Genomic DNA, 19,946 nt, shown 5'->3' with positions numbered 1-19,946 from the left:
TAGGGGTTAAGTTAGAGTTGAGCGTTCGGAAGTCGATTTCTGCTAAGGGGATTGTTTATGCTTAGCCAAGCAATGGGGAAAAGGCAGCAAATCACTACCAACAACTGCAAGGTGGCATGCTGTAATTTTTCTGTGTACTTTTATTATGCTTTCAGATCAAACTGAGTGAAGTGGTGGGCACAGGACGAGATGGACGTATCCTAAAAGAAGATATTCTTAGCTTCCTGGCCAAGCAAACCGGTGCCATATTGCCACCTTCTCCACAAATGGAAATTATACCACCCCCTCCTAAAGCAGAAACCCTCAAATTGGCTGAGAAAGTGAAAACTCCCATTACTCCGGTTACCTTCACCAAACCCATCACATTTTCAGGGAAGGATGTGACAGAGCCGTTGAAAGGTAATGTAATATGGTGCTGCAAAACACAAATGTAACACCATCTAGGAGCAGTAACCATCTTCCTGCCTAGTAAATCCAATGATGGCCCAATAAAGTAAAGGGGAAGAAGTTTGCATACAATCAGTATACTGCTACTATCAGCATGTTGGCAAATGGCAGCCACTAACTACGGAGAAAGAGCAGCCAATTGGATTTCCTGTTTTTATCTTATGCCTGGTACATATCATGAAGATCAACAGGAAATTTCCCATCATTTCCAGCATGTCCGATCTGCTTCTAATTGAGAAATTGATCATATTTTTTATTAAAATTTTTTTTGCAGTACTGCTCTCAATATCAGTCCTCTTGATCGGAGGCAGATCAAACCTGCTGAAAAATATTGAACGACTGGAAAGTACCTGTGGATGTGATGGGAAAATTGCTTGGTGTGTACTAGGTATAACAGTACCCTGTCACTCATTTGTTTTCGTTTACAGCAGAACTCCGAGGTTCAAAGCAGACCCTACAAACTAAATTGCAAATAGACCTTCCTCCATCTTCTGTGAAAATGTTAAGTACTTTTATTCATAGATAAGCTCCCTAATTCGATGCTATAATAGTTGCAAAAGCATGCCCAGGGTCTGTGTATTGGTGCCCATGGTACAAATTTTTATTTATTTATTTTTTTTCAATTAGATAATTTCGTTCATTTATTCCGTTAGAGCGATTATAAAGCTTTTTACAACATGTCTAAGATTTTTTTATGGAAAAAACTGGATAATCATTTGTTTTTCTTGATTGAAAAAAAGATTTTTTGACTCATTAGATTCGATTTTGTTTTGGTCGAATAATAGAGGAAATTTAAAGTTTTCATTGTACCGTCTATGGGCACCATTAGGCAGGCCTCACTGCAGACCTGGGGGTGGTATCTTATGTTAGAACAGTGAGAACTTGGACTACAGAGTATGAAGAGTAGGTCTATGACCTCTGTTTTAGCCCCACATCTTTTGCTAGTTTGTCACTGTGTGTTGCCCATCAGCTTGAAAAGCTATATATACTGTACCAGTAAATTATGTAGTGATTTATGTTAACAGTGACTGTGCATAGACTTGCAAAACTACTGTCTTTCATAGATATCGTGGGGTTTTTTTTTTTTGTTTTTTTTTTGTTTTGTTGTTGACGTTGGCTCTGCTTCAAATGGTGGAAAAAGTGTAGAAAATACAAAATGACAGAAGCATTGTGACAATTACAATATATAAAAACAACTTCCTACTTGTTTGGTAATATTTGTTTTGCTTCTGTTGACTACTATATGGTAAAATATTGCAGTTCTTACGGAAACATTAGTGGGGGTTACTGAAACTATAATTTTAATAGGTATGTGACTGCAGTCTCATGCAGGTACTTACAGAGAGAACCTTCTTTTTTTTCCCCTTAAAACCGGTGGCAAAAAAAAGTAAAGTTCTATACTGTACTTACAATTACACACAAAATTATCCTATATAGACAGGACTAAAAACATAACTTTTAATGGAAAATGTTAAGTAGAAAGTGGCTGCTTGTTAGGCAACCAAAGAATTGACATGCAGAGGTTGTGGTACTTTGGTAAGTATAATCAATATAGGACTAAACCTACATATCCACAGAACACTGCGCTGATGGCTGCTGGAAAAACAACCCAAAAAGAACTGAAACAACAAAGTCAGTGGTTCTCTGATAAGTAAAGTCTTAGTAGGATGAAACCTACAAACACACTAACGTTGTATGGTTATACATACATACTGTATATACAGGTCCTTCTAAAAAAAATTAGCATATTGTGATAAAGTTCATTATTTTCTGTAATGTACTGATAAACATTAGACTTCCATATATTTTAGATTCATTACACACAACTGAAGTAGTTCAAGCCTTTTATTGTTTTAATATTGATGATTTTGGCATACAACTCATGAAAACCCAAAATTCCTATCTCAAAAAATTAGCATATCATGAAAAGGTTCTCTAAACGAGCTATTAACCTAATCATCTGAATCAACTAATTAACTCTAAACACCTGCAAAAGATTCCTGAGGCTTTTAAAAACTCCCAGCCTAGTTCATTACTCAAAACCGCAATCATGGGTAAGACTGCCGACCTGACTGCTGTCCAGAAGGCCATCATTGGCACCCTCAAGCAAGAGGGTAAGACACAGAAAGAAATTTCTGAACGAATAGGCTGTTCCCAGAGTGCTGTATCAAGGCACCTCAGTGGGAAGTCTGGGAAGGAAACAGTGTGGCAGAAAACTCTGCACAACGAGAATAGGTGACCGGACCCTGAGGAAGATTGTGGAGAAGGACCGATTCCAGACCTTGTGGGACCTGCGGAAGCAGTGTACTGAGTCTGGAGTAGAAACATCCAGAGCCACAGTGTACAGGTGTGTGCAGGAAATGGGCTACAGGTGCCGCATTCCCCAGGTCAAACCACTTTTGAACCAGAAACAGCAGCAGAAGCGCCTGACCTGGGCTACAGAGAAGCAGCACTGGACTGTTGCTCAGTGGTCCAAAGTACTTTTTTCGGATGAAATCAACTTTTGCATGTCATTCGGAAATCAAGGTGCCAGAATCTGGAGGAAGACTGGGGAGAGGGAAATGGCAAAATGCCTGAAGTCCAGTGTCAAGTAGCCCCAGTCAGTGATGGTCTGGGGTGCCATGTCAGCTGCTGGTGTTGGTTCACTGTGTTTTATCAAGGGCAGGGTCAATGCAGCTAGCTATCAGGAGATTTTGAAGCACTTCATGCTTCCATCTGCTGAAAAGCTTTATTTTATTTTTCAGCATGACCTGGCACCTGCTCACAGTGCCAAAACCACTGGTCAATGGTTTACTGACCATGGTATTACTGTGCTCGATTGGCCTGCCAACTCTCCTGACCTGAACCCCATAGAGAATCTGTGGGATATTGTGAAGAGAAAGTTGAGACGCAAGACCTAGCACTCTGGATGAGCTTAAGGCCACTATCGAAGCATCCTGAGCCTCCATAACACCTGAGCAGTGCCACAGGCTGATTGCCTCCATGCCACGCCGCATTGAAGCAGTCATTTCTGCAAAAGGATTCCCGACCAAGTATTGAGTGCATAACTGAACATAATTATTTGAAGGTTGACTTTTTTTTGTTTTAAAAACACTTTTCTTTTATTGGTCGGATGAAATATGCTAATTTTTTGAGATAGGAAATTTGGGTTTTCATGAGCTGTATGCCAAAATCATCAATATTAAAACAATAAAAGGCTTGAACTACTTCAGTTGTGTGTGTAATGAATCTAAAATATATGAAAGTCTAATGTTTATCAGTACATTACAGAAAATAATGAACTTCATCACAATATGCTAATTTTTTGAGAAGGACCTGTATATACACTACCCCCACCTACAACCCGACATGTTTTACTACCAAGAGGTAGCTTTTTCAAGGGACTTAGTGCTACGTGCAAGAGTGCAATACATAAGGTGCATATATACAATAACAAGATACATTAAAATCAGTTCATAATAAAGCGTAATGGCTATATAGTAGCAGCCAAAGTAATATACTGTACTTACCTCAGTAGAGGGAAGCCTTTTGATGATCTAGAGGCTTCTCCAATCCTCATCCACCCCACCAATGCTCCCTGGGATCCTCTACTTCATTGCGGCTGTACTCCTGTCTGTGTAGGAGTGTTTGCATTGCGCAAGCACAAGTATGGCCTGTACAGTAGCTCAAAGGTGCTCTTTTATGGAGGGAAAAGCCTTGCACTAGTGGCTCTGTGCTACTGCACAAGCATTATTTGCGCATGCATAGTGCGGCTGCGCTTGTACTCAGACAGGAGCATGGCCATGAAGAGGGTCCTGGCAAGCTTTGCAGCCGCATGACCATGTTTGACAAGCTCTTATTGAATATGTTCAGAGGGTCCCAGTGCTGGTTTGATCAATGTGGTCAAGGAGTGCTGGGGGAAACCTCTGGATTATTCAGATCCCTCTACTGCAGTCTTTCTCAACCAGGGTTCCCTGGAACCCCAGGGTTCCTTGAGGACTCTGCAAGGGTTCCTTGGCATTTTCCCCCATCGTGGAGGAAGTATAATAGAGCACATTATAATAGGGGGTACTGTAAAAAGAAGCTTTAAATTGGGGGTCAGAATAATAATGAGCATAGTATGAGTAGCAGTATAGTAGGAGGTAGTGAAATGAACAGCCTCACCTACTTTTAAAGACCATGCCTCCAGAAAAATAAATGCAGGGGTTCCACGAGATTAAAAATTTGTTTGCAGGAGTTCCTTGTAATTCCAAATGTTTGCGGGGTTCCTCCAGGTGAAAGAGATTGAGAAAGGCTGCTCTACTGAGATAAGTATCTTATATTGAATTTATTTTTTTCCTTTTTTAAAAAGTAGGCGGTTCTAGTTGTACTGGCTTTTGTAATGCATGGTTACATCAACATTGATTTAATTTATTTAATTCTGTATTCAAGAAGTAGTGCGGCACTCTCAGTATCATCAAGGCATATGAACTGAGAAAGTACAAAAAGCAATTCTCTCACCACATAAGTAGCATTCCTGCTGCCATCTCACTGGGACGTGTGCTACGTTGTAGAGGAAGAAGAAGGGCATCAAATCATGTATATGTTACGGCCAGAACCCGAAGTTTTGCCACTTCTAGTTCTGGCCGGCCAATGTGCGAAGTGGCCGCTGCGCTGCGGCCAATGTGAGAAATGGAATTATTCCTATAACATGAATGTATCTTCTGGCCGCAACGCAGCGGGCAAATGTATCACAACTTAGTTAATTTAATGCAATTAAGCCGGCGGCAATGTAACAGATCAAGCCGCCGGCTTTTGCTCTGCCTCGCGCCAGGAAAGCAGAGCGGGGAGGCTGTGTCCCCACCGGCTGCCCATAAGAGAGCGAGAGAGAGGCGCGGGGGGGGGGGGGGGGGGGGGAGGAGAGGGAGGCAGGCAGAGAAAAAGCCGGCGGCTTGATCTGTTACATTGCCGCCGGCTTAATTGCATTAAATTAACTAAGTTGTGATACATTTGGCCGCTGTGCTGCGGCCAGAAGATACATTAATGTTACAGGAATAATTCCATTTCTCACATTGGCTGCAGCGGCCACTTCGCACATTGGCCGGCCAGAACCCGAAGTGGCCGGCCAGAACTAGAAGTGGCCAAACTTCGGGTTCTGGCCGTAGCATATACAAAAAGAAAAAGCACGTGCACCTTCCGTCCATTGCTTTGTTGTGTTTATTGGCAGTGGATAAAAGCCATAACAAGGAATACTTCACATCTTAGTCAACGTCAAATACTGGCCTGTGTGGTGGAAGAGGTGGGTGGCAGGTAGTAACAGGGGAGAAGCGACGGATGTTTTTAATTTTTTTTGTACACATTAATTTATTTCAGCATACCTTTTTTTTATGTGTTTTATTACAGTAGCGTATAGGGCGTGTGACCTATGGCGTGACATCCTGAGGGGTAGAATTTCATTCATCAGGTCTTCTGGGCCTATAGGCTCTTGAGTTATAGATCCTCAGACCCAGACCCTTAGTATGTCCTATAGTTCAGATGAGGATAGCTAATCCTAACTACTTATAGTGAAGGTCTACTGTTGATGAGAAAAAAGCAGTACCCCAGGCCTGCCCTGTATTCTATAGACATTGTAGACAATCTTGTTTTCTTTGCTTTACATGCAAGCATGTAAAACATAATTGTTACTCAGAATTTCTAATCAAGACTGGGATATGCGAGTGTCTAAGTTTGGTGATCTAGTGGTTAGTGGACTAGTCCATGTGTTGAAAGTGAGTAACAAGCGCCTACTCGGTGCAGCTCTTGCATTAGGAAACTAGAGCTAAACACATGTTTAACACAAATTTGCCTAAAAAGAGGAAGCCTTCTGGATACTATAGATCAGTAGTCCTCAAACTAAGGCCCGCGGGCCGAATGTGTTCCCCCCCCCCCCCCTCCTACACTTTTTTTTTTTCTCCCACGTTTATTTTTTAAAGTATTGCTTTATTTACTGATCAGGGTTCCATAAAGCTATGGTGAAGACCATGTCTGCAGCACTAAAGATCCCTCACTTTGGATACTGTGATGAAATTGACATGACTGCACTCGTCCAGCTGAGAGAGGGACTAAAGTCAGTAGCGGAATCACGAGGGATCCGCTTGTCGTTCATGCCTTTCTTCCTCAAGGTAAGGTTACGAAAGTCCTTTGAAAACTCTGGTGGTACAATATTCGTGTGAGAAGAGTTTTTTTGGCACTTTTAGAAAGCCTGGAGTGTTATGCTGTGCAGGAAAGGCTCGCTGTCTTGGTTTCTTAACCAGGAATCTGAAATGACAATTCATACAATCTTCCTTGTGTGAGAGAGAATCATTGTGCAGCAGACGTAACGCATGTGAGTGGAGGTTGGTGGGAAAGAGGTGCAACTTTTGTCAGTGGCATAGCTAAGGAGCTGTGGGCCCCGATGCAAGTTTTACAATGGGGCCCCCAAGCACTCATACATAACTGATATGGCGCACCAAAACCTGACAATGGCAACTACAGTGTCAGAGGTGCAAGAAGGGAATGGGGATCAGTTTAATGATTATCACTATTCAAAGTATCAATAGAAGTGATTATTATGAGCACACGACCAATAGAGAGCTAATACTGTAGTCGAGGGAGGGCCCTTCGGGGCCCCTCTGGCCCAAGGGCCCCGATGCGGTTGCAACACCTATTGGTAAATCTGTAGCCAATCTGAACATATTTTGTGGGTAAATCTGCAGCCAATCTGTGTATTTTGTGGGGAAATCTACAGCCAATCTGAGGGCCGGTGCACACCAAAAACCGCTAGCAGATCCGCAAAATGCTAGCAGATTTTGAAACGCTTTTTCTTATTTTTCTATGGCGTTTTGCTAGCGTTTTGCGGATTGCTGCAGCGGATTTCAGTATAGTACATTTCATATATTGTTACAGTAAAGCTGTTACTGAACAGCTTCTGTAACAAAAACGCCGGCAAAACCGCTCTGAACAGGCGTTTTTCAGAGCGGTTTGCGTTTTTCCTATACTTAACATTGAGGCAGAAACGCATCCGAAATCCAAAAAATGCCTCACCTCAGCATTTTTCGTTTTTGCAAAACGCCTACCGCTCTGGTGTGCACCACCCCATTGAGATACATTGACCAAGCGGATCCAGAAACGCTGAAAAAGCCGCTCTGTGTGCACCAGCCCTGAGTGCATTTTGTGGAGAATCTGCTGCCAATCTGGTTGTACTTTGTGGGGAAACTGCTATCACTCCAATAGCATTTTGTGGGGAAATCTGCTGCTAGATTTTTTTTTTGGGTGGAGGGGGGGGTTAGATTGTTTCGGTCTGCCGGCCCTCCACCATGTGACCTGAAAAAAAAAACCGCCCTCCATGCCCGCAAAGTTGGACAGCACTGCCCTAAACAATTGGTCTTGCTTGTCTAGGGTGTAAATATGTAGTAATCTGGGTAAGTTACCCCCAACATAGATGAATCGAATGACTTGAAAAACTTCTTGTTTTCTGCTTCCTGCTTCTTGGCTCCTGAAGAATGGCCACATTGAGGTTTTTTTTTTTTGGTTTTTTTTTTTTGGCCACATTGAGTTTTGATTGAGCTGTGCCAAAAAGTACTTTGAAGATCCTGAAGCCAAATGTCAAAGGGTGTTCAGTATTGGTCAAATGAGACCAATATATAAATTATGTGGCCTAAGCATCAAAGCATTTGAAGAACACCTTGCTCACCTGTTCGCTAGAAAACCAAACTAAAAAAAACTACCCACAGTGTTACAAGAATGAGCGAGGCTCCCTTCCTAAAGCTTCTTGAGCGAGTGATTACTGGTGCAAGTATAATTTTTGCTTAATTGTTTACCTAAAATGTAAGCTTTGGCTAGTAGTGCATGAAAATTTGGACTCTTAAACTTTTGAAGTCCGTTAGCAGTCTGGTATAGAAATTCTGTGCATTCAAAGGTGTTTTTTTTTTTTTTTAATTGCATTGCAAACTTCTCATATGGATAAGTTACTTACTAAAGCATAGTATACACTTAGTGATTTCCCCCTCCCCAATACATCCACCCAGGGTGTTTTGCTGATCAGAAACTGTCAATCAGAAAAATGGGGATTATATGGAAGATCTGCTAATAAGAGCAGCAACTGTTTGTATCCACAGCTGTGCTCTTTGTCAGTTGCCACTGTGAACAAAAGAAGGAATCCATACACCGTTTGCTACTGGATTTCTATGTGACTACTGGATAATCCGTGTAGGAAACATCAATCCCAATATAACACATTTTTCATGTCTCCTGTTATGATAGTTTCATCCTGAAATGTTCACATATTCATCCATGAATGCTATTTTCTCTATTATATGAATCAAAACAGTGGAGCTTCATTTCGTTTAAAACTGAAAACTCCCTATATGTTGTTGTACGCATTTGCAAAGAAATGACTAAAATTACAGTTCTGATCATGATTAGGACAGTAGAGGTAAAGATAACACTAGTATTGATTATATTTTTGTTTCCTGCAGGCTGCTAGTCTTGGTTTACTGCAGTATCCGATCCTCAATGCCTCAGTAGATGAAAACTGTCAGAATATCACTTATAAAGTAGGTATTAAATCCAGTGCATTTTACTATTCATTTAAACTTACTAAAACAGAGCGTATATGTTTCTGGCATGGAATGGAACATAGTGAATGTAAAATAATTGATAGAATGTGCGTGTAGCAAGGTATTGGGGATTGTACATAGTTTAGTGTACTGTCTCCAGCAGTACATTTGGTGTGTACAGTATGCAATAATAGTACAATGTTGGGTCCTACTTTTCAAAGGGTTTTACCTTCTTTTGGATCAACTGTGATTTCTAAAGAGGCAAAATAGTGTTAATTATTTGTATATTGATTGGACTTAATAGAAATGTGTTGTTGAGTTTTACTCCAAGTTAGTGTCATATAAAAAATACAAATAAGTTCATTTGCGTCCCCTTAACCATTTCAGCCCGCGGGTATTTTTCACCTTATGCATCCAAGCAACTTCCACCTCCTATTCATTCGCTAATAACTTTATCACTAATTATCACAATTAATTGATCTATATCTTGTTTTTTCCACCACAAATTAGACTTTCTTTGGGTGGTACATTTTTGCTAAGAATTATTATTTTCTAAATGCATTTTAACAGGAATATTAAGGAACAAAATGGAAAAAAATTCATTATTTCTCAGTTTTTGGCCATTATAGCTTTAAAATAATGCTACCATAATTAAAACCTATGTATTTTATTTGCCCATTTGTCCCGGTTATTACACCAGTTAAATTATGTCCCCATTACAATGTATGGCGCCAATATTTTATTTGGAAATAAAGGTGCATTTTTTCAGTTTTGCATCCATCACTATTTACAAGCTTATAATTTAAAGGGACTCTGTAACAAAAATGTCATTGTTTTCTACCATCCTACAGGTTCCTAAACCTGTAGGATGGTAGACTAAACTAAATTATTATGTGCTCTGGCTTACTGCAGCACTTTCTACTATCACCATCTCTGTAATAAATCAGCTTATCTTTCCCCTGTCGGACTTGTCGTCCTGTGTCTGGAAGGCTGCCAACTCTTCAGTGTGATCTGCTATGCATGCCCCCTCTATGCACACTCCCCTGTGTGTGTGTGTGTGTGTGTGTTGTTTACATTAGCCATCTTTTCTCTGCTCTCTTATTTTTTACAAGCTGGATAAATCCTCTGTTCACATACTGATGAGTCACATACTGCAGAATTACAGACAACCGGGCAGAGCTGTCTGCAAGAAGAAACAATCAGCTTGTAACTCTTCAGTGAGCTGCAGGGGGAAAGAAACACACAAATGATCTCTTGAGATTAAAAAGGAAGGCTGTATACAGCCTGATTGTGTATGGATGTATTTTCTATGTGTGGACATGCTGTACATCAACCTACTTCCTGTTTTGGTGGCCATTTTGTTTGTTTGCAAACAAACTTTTTAAAACTGTTTTTGACTATTTTTAAGTCGGCGGGGAGCGGCGAAATTGTGACAGAGGGTAATAGATGTCCCCTAACACACTGGTATGTTTACTTTTGTGTGATTTTAACAATACAGATTCTCTTTAAAAAATGTAAAAAAAAAAAAAAAAAAAAAAAGTTCAATATACAATCTTCACATGCATATTTAAAAAAAAGTTCTGACCCTTAGGTAACTGTTTTTTTTGTTTTTGTTTTTTTTTAATTGTATATTTTTATTTTATTTTTTTTCAATAAAAAATTTTATTTGGGTAATTTTTGGTGTAGGAGGTAAACGGGCTGGTTCACACTTGCTTTAAAAACGTATCCGTAGCTACGTTTTTTTTGTCCCGGACGAAAAACTGAGCCACGGATACCAATGTTAAAAAAAAGTTCCAACTCTTTCTGTCCCCAGATTAGGAATCTTGCTTGTCTCGCTGCAGTTTTGGTAATGCAATGTAATGGGATATTCCCAGCAGAGTGTGTGAAACAGAGTTTGGAAGGAACTCTGGTAGAGAACTCGCTACTACAGTTTACATTGGGTAAGATGCAAGGATGCAGTTCCGTCCAAGTAAATGTACTAAAAACTGAATTTTCTCCAGTGGACTTGACTCTTTCAGCAACCTGGTTAGAAACTTAACTCTGACAGTGCTTTGCTTGTGTTTTGTAGGCCTCTCACAACATTGGTATTGCTATGGATACACACCAAGGTCTGATTGTACCTAATGTGAAGAATGTACAAGTACGGAGTATTTTTGAAATTGCTGCTGAGCTTAACAGACTTCAGAGCCTGGGTGCCTCTGGGCAGCTGGGCGCTACTGACCTGACAGGGGGCACTTTTACACTATCCAACATTGGTTCAGTAAGTCATCCCAGCATGCTTTGTGTGTGTGTGTGAAGCTTGAGGACACCTCTGTCTTACTAACTGATATACCTTGTGTTCATTCTTAGATTGGAGGTACGTATGCCAAGCCTGTTATATTACCTCCAGAAGTGGCTATTGGAGCTGTTGGAAAATTGCAGGTTGGTTAATTGTCACAAATAAATGTTTTCATAATGTTGAGTACCATAGTATAGAAAGACACCATTTATCATCCATATAAAATAAGTTTACCAATCTTATACAGCCTAGAGGCATGATGTACAATTAGGAAACTTTCTTTCCTCCTGTAATACTATTAAGACCTTTTTAGAAAACTGAATGACTGTCCACTTGGGTTAAGCTTCGGACATACGGGAAGGAAAATCATTCAAAACTAACTATGAACAACTCATCCTTCAGATATCGTTTAAAAATGAAAAACACAAATGACAGCTTGAAGGGACAATAAATGAAAGATCCACAATACTGCTTGGGCATTTTGAATGTCACATGACAGATGCACAATGTTGCTTGGGCATTTTGAATGTCACATGACAGATCACTTTGTCAGATAATCATTCATAGTCAGCAGTGGGTACAGAGCTACGAACAATTTTTAAACAGTGTTCACTGTTCGCATACTGCATGGCACAAATGGGAACCACAGTATGGGTTTACTATATGAAAGTGCAAGTCCATGATGAATGCAAGGGACCTGAAAATTTGAAGAATTGGTATCATGGGGACAGGGCCTTGGGATTAAAGGTTAGTACACATCAGCCAATCCATGGTGCCGGATAACCGAGACTCTGCTGTATGGTGGTAGCTTTTAAATGTAAAGGAGGTTAGTGAGTTTGGTATCTGGAGATATTGGTGTTCATTTTCTGACACTGCTATCCATAACTAGAGGCCCTATCCTCATTGAATAGCACATTTCTGTGTTAGCTGTGTGCTTGAGTTGGTATGTGCTGCTGTCTGGCCAGATGACCTTACCTCTCTGTTCACTATTAAATTGTAATTATTAGCCAGTATTAGATGACAATTTCATTAAAGAAACGTTAATAGTGCCGTTTAGACTTGCTTAACTCTACACAATAAATACTACGTCCCTAAATATGTTCAGTCACATTCCAGCTGTTGTTTTGATAGTGTCATTGACGGAATGAAAGTTTTGAATGCCAAGGATTGGAGCACATGGTAACATTTTAAGACCACATTTCCGTACTTAAAAAGCTTTGTGTTGCTATAATAAAGCTGGGCCTCCTGTTGTTCATTTTCATAGTTAGTATAAATTCTTTCTTAATCCCCTTTTTAATCCTATAGATCCTGAAAACATGGGCGGAAAAAAGAGATGCCTTGCTGTTTGCATGACCATGAGAGAGAGCCAGTGATTACTGTTTCATTTATAGGTCCTTTCCCACTGTAAAGCACAATCGTGTTTCTCTCTATTTCTACTACCGAAATGACAGGCATACGGCACCATTGCAGTTTGCAATGGGGGAACAAATGGCTGGGGGGGGGGGAATGTAATTGCAAAAAAAAAAAACCTCCATAGCACTGTGATTGCTATGTGATTTTCTTGCATTTCTATACTTTGTATAGGAGGTTAATCGCTAGAAAAAAAAATGCTATAGGACCAACAGTCGCAATCTGTAAAACTTGTGTTGCAAGCGCAGCACGGTTTCCATTAGTTTTAAAGCTCCTAGCATTTTGCATTTGACAAGCGATTGGAATCAGACCGCAAAATGCTCCCAGTGGAAAAGAGCCCTAACTGCCAAAATAAGGATTTGCGAGTTAACCAGTTCACCCCCAAGGGTTTTTATCCTAACGGACCAGAGCAATTTTCAGTTGTCAGCGCTCCTCCCTTTTATTCCCTAATAACTTTATTACTACTTATCACAAGAAAATGATCTATACCTCGTTTTTTTCGCCACCAATTAGGCTTTCTGTGGATAGTACATTTTGCTAAGAATTTTTTTATTCTAAATGCATTTTAATGAGAAAAACAGAAAAAAAAGAAAAAAAATCATTATTTCTCAGTGTTCAGCCTTTATAGTTTAAAATTAAACATTCTCCTGTGGATAAAACAAACACGTTTTATTTGCCCAGTGGTCCCGATAATTAAACCGTTTAGATTATGTCCCTACCACAATGTATGGCGACAGTATATTATTTTGAAATATAAGTGGTTATTTTTCTGTTTGTTCTGGCCATAATTACAAGCCCCTATGTAATAAATTAAAATTAATTTTCCCCCATAAAATATAGAATAAAAAAAGCTGAGTCCCTAAGGCAGCTATTTATTTATTTTTTTTAAGCTGATTTTTTTTTTTTACAAGTGTTTTTTTTGGGGGGGGGGGGGGAGGGTTGGAAGTGTAATTTTATTAATGATGTGTATATACTTGAAAATGTATGTATTTTGTAGGTGTAATATACTTTTTGGCCACAAGATGGCGCTAGTGAACACTCATAGGACGTGTTCACTTTTTTTTTTTTTTACACTTTATCAAACTGTTACATTTCCTGTTTATGTGAATGGACGTAGCCGCTGTTCGCGGTCACGTCCATTCACTCCAGGCACTGCGATTGGGTAGAGGACTGTTCGGTCCTCTTCCCCAATCACCCAGCACGGGATCCCGACGGTAATGGCGGCGGTAGCGGCGGACACACGGCGGTAGCAGCGGCGGGAATGCGCGACGTATTAAAACGTCATGTTGCTGTTAATAGCGGTAAGCATGACGTTTTTAATACGTTAGGATGGCGGTAAATGGTTAAAGAGAAACTGTATCCAAGAATTGAACTTCATCCCTCTTTATGTGGTGAACCCCCTCCCACAGTGTAATGTCAGGACCATGGTTCTGACATCACACTTTGGGAGCCTTGTTGCATTGTGGGAAATAAAAACAAAGCAAGCAGCATCTCCTTCCACTGACCTCACCTGCCAGCAGTAAAAATTTCACCAAGTGATAAATGTCAAAATGTAAATCGGAGAGGAAAGATTTTACAATGGGCAAACACTAAATCATTTATACATAATTGTAAAAATGAAGCCTTTTTTGTTGTTTTTTTTTACGTTATTTTCACTGTAGTTCCTTTTTAAAGCAGTTACAGGTTTTTGTTATGGGTCATATGTTTTGGGTGGCAAGTAACTTCTATGGCTCGGGCATTTTGATTAAGTCTTTTCACTATTAGTTGAGAATCCTTTTGAATGGCATTTCTCAGAAATGTCGCTTGTATCAGAAGGCAATATTTTAATTAACAGGGATACAATTATGAATAGAGCTAGTTGACCGAATTCACATATTTGCCTACTGCATATTTAAAACAGTCTGCAAATGGTAAACAGCAATTATTGATCAAAAGGTGGCCACTAAAAATCCAATCTTTTTCATCTAATCTTACCAAATCTATGTAGTAGAAGAGTAAACTGAGTGACTATATTGAATGTTTACTATAGGCACTCTTATATTACATAGAAATGGAAAAATTGGGTGAAAAAGGTTGTATCGTAGTTGCCACCTAATATACCAACAGTCAACAGTGAAAGTTTCAATGTATTTACATCCGCCACACCACTTCCTCATTGCTTCAGTCATCTCTCACTACTTCTGGTTGTGCGCTTATATCCCCATCTGCCATGTCTGGATTATTGACTCTACTATGTGTACTCTATTGTTTACCCGACACCTTGCTCCCAATTATCAGACACTCGTCCTCCATTGCTTGTTTTCACCAATTTCTATATAGCGTGTGTACGAAGCGTCAGTTAAACAAAGGCAAATATCTTAATAACTGTATCTTAGCATGTTTTGTGTGTTTAATGTCTGTGATGTATAATATTGCATTCCAGTACTGACTGCCTGATCTCTCCTGTAACACAGGTAGTTCCACGGTTTGACTCTAGAGGGCAGGTTGTAAAAGCGCACATTATCAACATCAGCTGGTCCGCAGACCACAGAATTATCGATGGAGCGACTATGTCTCGATTCTCCAACCTCTGGAAGTCCTACTTAGAGAACCCATCCACCATGCTCCTGGATCTAAAATGAAATGGGTGGGCAAAGACGTTCTATTTTTACAATAATTGGGACATGTCCTCCTGAACAGAAATATCAATTTCCCTTTCATACGGGAACACTTCAACGTGACTGCTGCCTTCTCAACCGAAGGACAAATGTGTACAGCAGAAGCACCACGTTACAGCTCAACTATCCAGTACCAAGATATTTCTATTTGACACTAATTAGTATTTTAACAAAACGTCATATTGGGTAGTGTTGTGGCTGGAATTGCAAGGTTTTCAGTCCATCTATCCATGGAGTTACCCAAGTGGCTCAGCAAGAAACGCAGCCTTACTGAGTAGATGCAATTCCTCTATAGCTGCCATTCGGATTTTGTCTTCAATTCAGTCAAAGCATTTAGTTGCCATAGACGACAGGAACAATGTGAAGTTCATGCACTTTGATAAAGCTTGCATTTACAAAAAGGCAGTGTCATAACTTTGTGTTACATTACTATATGGGCTTTATGTGAGAAGTCCTCCAACTATTGCCTGTCACCCATCAGTGACATCGGCCATAGTAATAGGTTTATCCAGGGAAAGGAAAGTGAAACAAATCAATGATTGTTGTGTTGATTAGTGTCCAGATGAGTGATGTTAAACCGAGTTGGGGGTCATAGGTCACTGCAATGGATTGGGCTCTTTTAAAGGGAGAGATCCCAAGCAGACTGTTACACTACATACAAATCAATTGATACATGATTGGGCTTATTAGTGTGTGTGCGTGTTTGATGTAATTAGGCTAATGTGTAATTTTACTTTTAAATTATCATAATGAAGCCACACACTCCGAACCCCTATATGCTTTTAATACCGCAGTTTTAAATAAAATTGGGATTGTGGTAATGTACTGGCTTGTGTTTTTTATTTATTCCTTGTTGTGCATTGAACTGTATCAATAATGTAATAAAAGAAAATAGACATCTAAAAAGTATCCAGCAACATATGAAGATGTATGAAGAGAAAATGGCCGATCAGTTGGTGCCAATAAATGCCTAGCAAAATGTTAGACAAAGCTTTCTTATCTTTTCTTTCTTTCTTTTTTGCATTTTGGCCCTAAAGTTCCATTTTGGTCTCATCTGACCAGAGCACCTTCTTCCACATGGTTGCTGTGTCCCCCACATGGCTTGTGGCAAACTGCAAAACGGGACTTCTTATGCTTTCTGTTAACAATGCCTTTCTTCTTGCCACTCTTCCATAAAGGCCAACTTTGTACAGTGCATGACTAATAGTTGTCCTATGGACAGAGTCTCCCACCTGAGCTGTAGATCTCTGCAGCTCGTCCAGAGTCACCATGGGCCTCTTGACTGCATTTCTGATCAGCGCTCTCCTTGTTTGGCCTGTGAGTTTAGGTGGACAGCCTTGTATTGGTAGGTTTACAATTGTGCCCTACTCCTTCCATTTCTGAGTGATCGCTTGAACAGTGCTCCGTGGGATGTTCAAGGCTTTGGAAATCTTTTTGTAGCCTAAACCTGCTTTAAATTTCTGAATAAATTTATCCCTGACCTGTCTGGTTTGTGCGTTGGACTTCATGGTTTTGTTGCTCCCAATATTCTCTTAGACAACCTCTGAGGCGGTCACAGAGCATCTGTATTTGTACTGACATTAGATTACACACAGGTGCACTCTATTTAGTCATTAGCACTCATCAGGCAATGTCTATGGGCAACTGACTGCACTCAGACCAAAGGGGGCTGAATAATTATGCACACCCACTTTGCAGTTATTTATTTGTAAAAAAATGTTTGGACTTGTGTATGATTTTCGTTCCACTTCTCACGTGTACACCACTTTGTATTGGTCTATCACGTGGAATTTCAATACATCTCATTCATGTTTGTGGCAGTAATATGACAAAATGTGGAAAACTTCAAGGGGGCCGAATACTTTTGAAAACCACTGTATATTGTTTCCTTTTATTCTGTTGTCTGTTCTATTCTGTATTCTGTTCTTTTGTCTGTTGTCTTCATGTTTTTTCTCTTCAGCAGCATAAGATAGCTATAATGAGGGGTATTAATGTCTCGTGCCAGGCTCAGGACTGTGATTTGTTACTGGAATGTGTGTTCATGAGAGAGGAACATATTGGCACATAAAACAGGAAGTTGGCACAATGTCATCCTGAGGCCACAAAAAAAAAATGAACAGGATCTGGTTCAAAATGTTCAACAGTGTGCAGTACAGGTTATAAACATTCATCCATATGTACCCATTGTTGCCATGTTCCGCATAAGGCCTCTTTTAGATGGGCAGCTGACAGGTGCCCCCACGCTCAGACATGACATGTCATGGTACTCTGCCGCTGGGTAACGCCACTTTGTACAACCGCTGCCAATTCAGCTGCACTTAAATTGCACGCAGTTCAGACATCCCTCTGTGAGAGGCCTTAAAGTGGATCCGAGATGTAAAATGAACTAGAACAAGTAACTTGTCTATATAGCTTATCGAAAGTTTAGATAGTTTACACAGCATATCTAGCTGCAAACAGCTTCAATAGTTTATGATTATTTATTCATGTGATACCATGAGGGCAGCCATGTTCTGTGTGTCATATTGTCACAGGCTGAGGGCTGGAGATGCTATCAGCTTGACTGTGTGTAAATTCAGTCCCCTCTCCTCCTCGAACACGGTAAATCCAGCGCTGGAGACTTGGGCGCAGCAGCGCAGGAGACTTGGGCGCAGCCGGCGCCACCATAGGCCGTAATAGGAACTACGGCTATCGCAGGCACAGGGAGTAACTTCAGCGCCGTCAGAAGACGGACCTGAAGTTGCTTTTAAAACACTAATTCGGATTCCAGCGATTGCTGGAAGCCGAATTATTTCATTCCCCCACTATCCATGTCGGCTTGGAGGGGGAATAGTAATTAACACGGCCCGGACTTGTGCGGCAGCAGGATCAGCCATATACTGGCTGTGTCCTGCGCCCAAGTCTCCGGCGCCGTTCTCTCTCGTACGCCTCCTCCTCCCCTCTGCCTCTGAAATCAATGGCTAGTAACCTCCTCCTCCTCCTGCACAGACTGAGCTCCCATAAGCCCTTGCTACAGTGCCAAGGCACAAAAGGAGCTGTGGGCGAGGCTTGTTTAGTTTATAGGGAATTAGAGTATTAAAACAAAAGTATTTGGCTTGAGGAATGCCCTACAATCTATATGAAAGGAACACAATTATGCAATGAGTAAAAGTTTTTATCTCGGATCTCACTTTGATGACCAATGCCGCAGAACCTTATGTCTGTTTCATAGAGACTGCCGCCTTGCTGTTCTTCATGCAGGCAGGGGGTACTAAGTGAGGAGTAACAGCTGTTAAAGTACCCCGACCTTGCTTTAAAACAACATACTTTTAATGTACTTTTATTAGATGTGTTGTCACAGCACCTTCCTCCCTCTGTATTTGTCTGGTGCAGAATGCCGATGGGCGGGGAGGAAGTGTTAGTACTTCCTCCTCTCTGCCCATTATCAGGAACGCCCCCTCCACGCGCCACTATTAGTTCCTGTCTGCACAGCGTGCTGGGGAGCTGTTCTGTGTGCAGTCTTGAGGTAATTTTAGCTCAGAACGATAGTGTACTAATAGCTGTATTGGTACACTATCGTTCTGAGCTAAATTGCCTTAAAACTGCACACTGTGCAGCTCCCCAGCGTGCTGTGCAGACAGGAACGAATAGCTGCGAGTGGAGGGGGTGTTCCTAGTAATGGGCAGATAGGAGGAAGTACTGACACTTCCTCCCCGCCCAGCTCTGCATTACGGATGAGCAGGACGGAGGGCGCTAAAGAGGGAGGATGGTGCTGTGACTCTTATGTCACAGCACAGCTAATAAAAAAAAAACATTTAAAGAAAATCTGTAATGAAGAAAACTCCCCTGGGAGGGGTACCCTGCCTAGGGTGGTGGAAGCCTCCGGATCCTACTGAGGCTTCCCCCATCCTCTTCGGTCACACGGCGGCGGAGAAAATCCACCTTGAGCGGCGGCGATGTAAATATTTACCTTTTGGCTCCAGCGCAGTATCCGCTCTTCCCATGGAGATAGGCGAACTGCCGATCCCCGTCGGGCCACTTTTTCCAGTACAGGTTTTCTTTAAAGGAAAGGTTCAGGGAGAGTGGGTAAAAAATAAAAATCAATTTCCACTTACCTGGGGCTTCCTCCAGCCCGTGGCAGGCAGGAGGTGCCCTCGCCGCCGCTCCGCAGGCTCCCGGTGGCCGACCCGACCTGGCCAGGCCGGCTGCCAGGTCGGGCTCTTCTGCGCTCCAAGGCCCGGAACTTCTGCGTCCCACGCCGGCGCGCTGACGTCATCGGACGTCCTCCGGGCTCTACTGCGCATGCGCAGTAGTTCTGCGCCTGCGCAGTAGAGCCCGGAGGACGTCCGATGACGTCAGAGCGCCGGCGTGGGACGCAGAAGTTCCAGGCCTTGGAGCGCAGAAGAGCCCGACCTGGCAGCCGGCCTGGCCAGGTCGGGTCGGCCACTGGAGACCACCGGGAGCCTGCGGAGCGGCGGCGAGGGCACCTCCTGCCTGCCACGGGCTGGAGGAAGCCCCAGGTAAGTGGAAATTGATTTTTATTTTTTACCCACCCTCCCTGAACCTTCCCTTTAACCAATTTCGGACTGACGCAGTACAAATCTACGTCGGGCGGGTGGCGCTGCGGTTCTGACCGGACGT

At 41.6% G+C, this 19,946-nt stretch overlaps 1 protein-coding gene across 1 annotated transcript in view; it reads left to right on the top strand.

Moving 5' to 3' along the window:
- DBT (dihydrolipoamide branched chain transacylase E2) overlaps positions 1-16,151 on the top strand; it is a 43,718-nt gene extending 27,567 nt beyond the window's left edge. The window contains exons 6-11 of the mRNA XM_068239990.1: positions 156-399; positions 6,400-6,566; positions 8,901-8,978; positions 11,050-11,241; positions 11,331-11,402; positions 15,123-16,151. Of these exons, the coding sequence (XP_068096091.1) occupies positions 156-399; positions 6,400-6,566; positions 8,901-8,978; positions 11,050-11,241; positions 11,331-11,402; positions 15,123-15,290 (921 nt within the window). The 3' untranslated portion in view covers positions 15,291-16,151. The remainder of the gene's footprint in view (positions 1-155; positions 400-6,399; positions 6,567-8,900; positions 8,979-11,049; positions 11,242-11,330; positions 11,403-15,122) is intronic.
- Positions 16,152-19,946: the final 3,795 nt, after the last annotated feature.

Source organism: Hyperolius riggenbachi, chromosome 6 (assembly GCF_040937935.1).
Source record: "Hyperolius riggenbachi isolate aHypRig1 chromosome 6, aHypRig1.pri, whole genome shotgun sequence".
Taxonomy (NCBI): domain Eukaryota; kingdom Metazoa; phylum Chordata; class Amphibia; order Anura; family Hyperoliidae; genus Hyperolius; species Hyperolius riggenbachi.
This window is presented reverse-complemented; position numbering and strand designations above follow the sequence as displayed.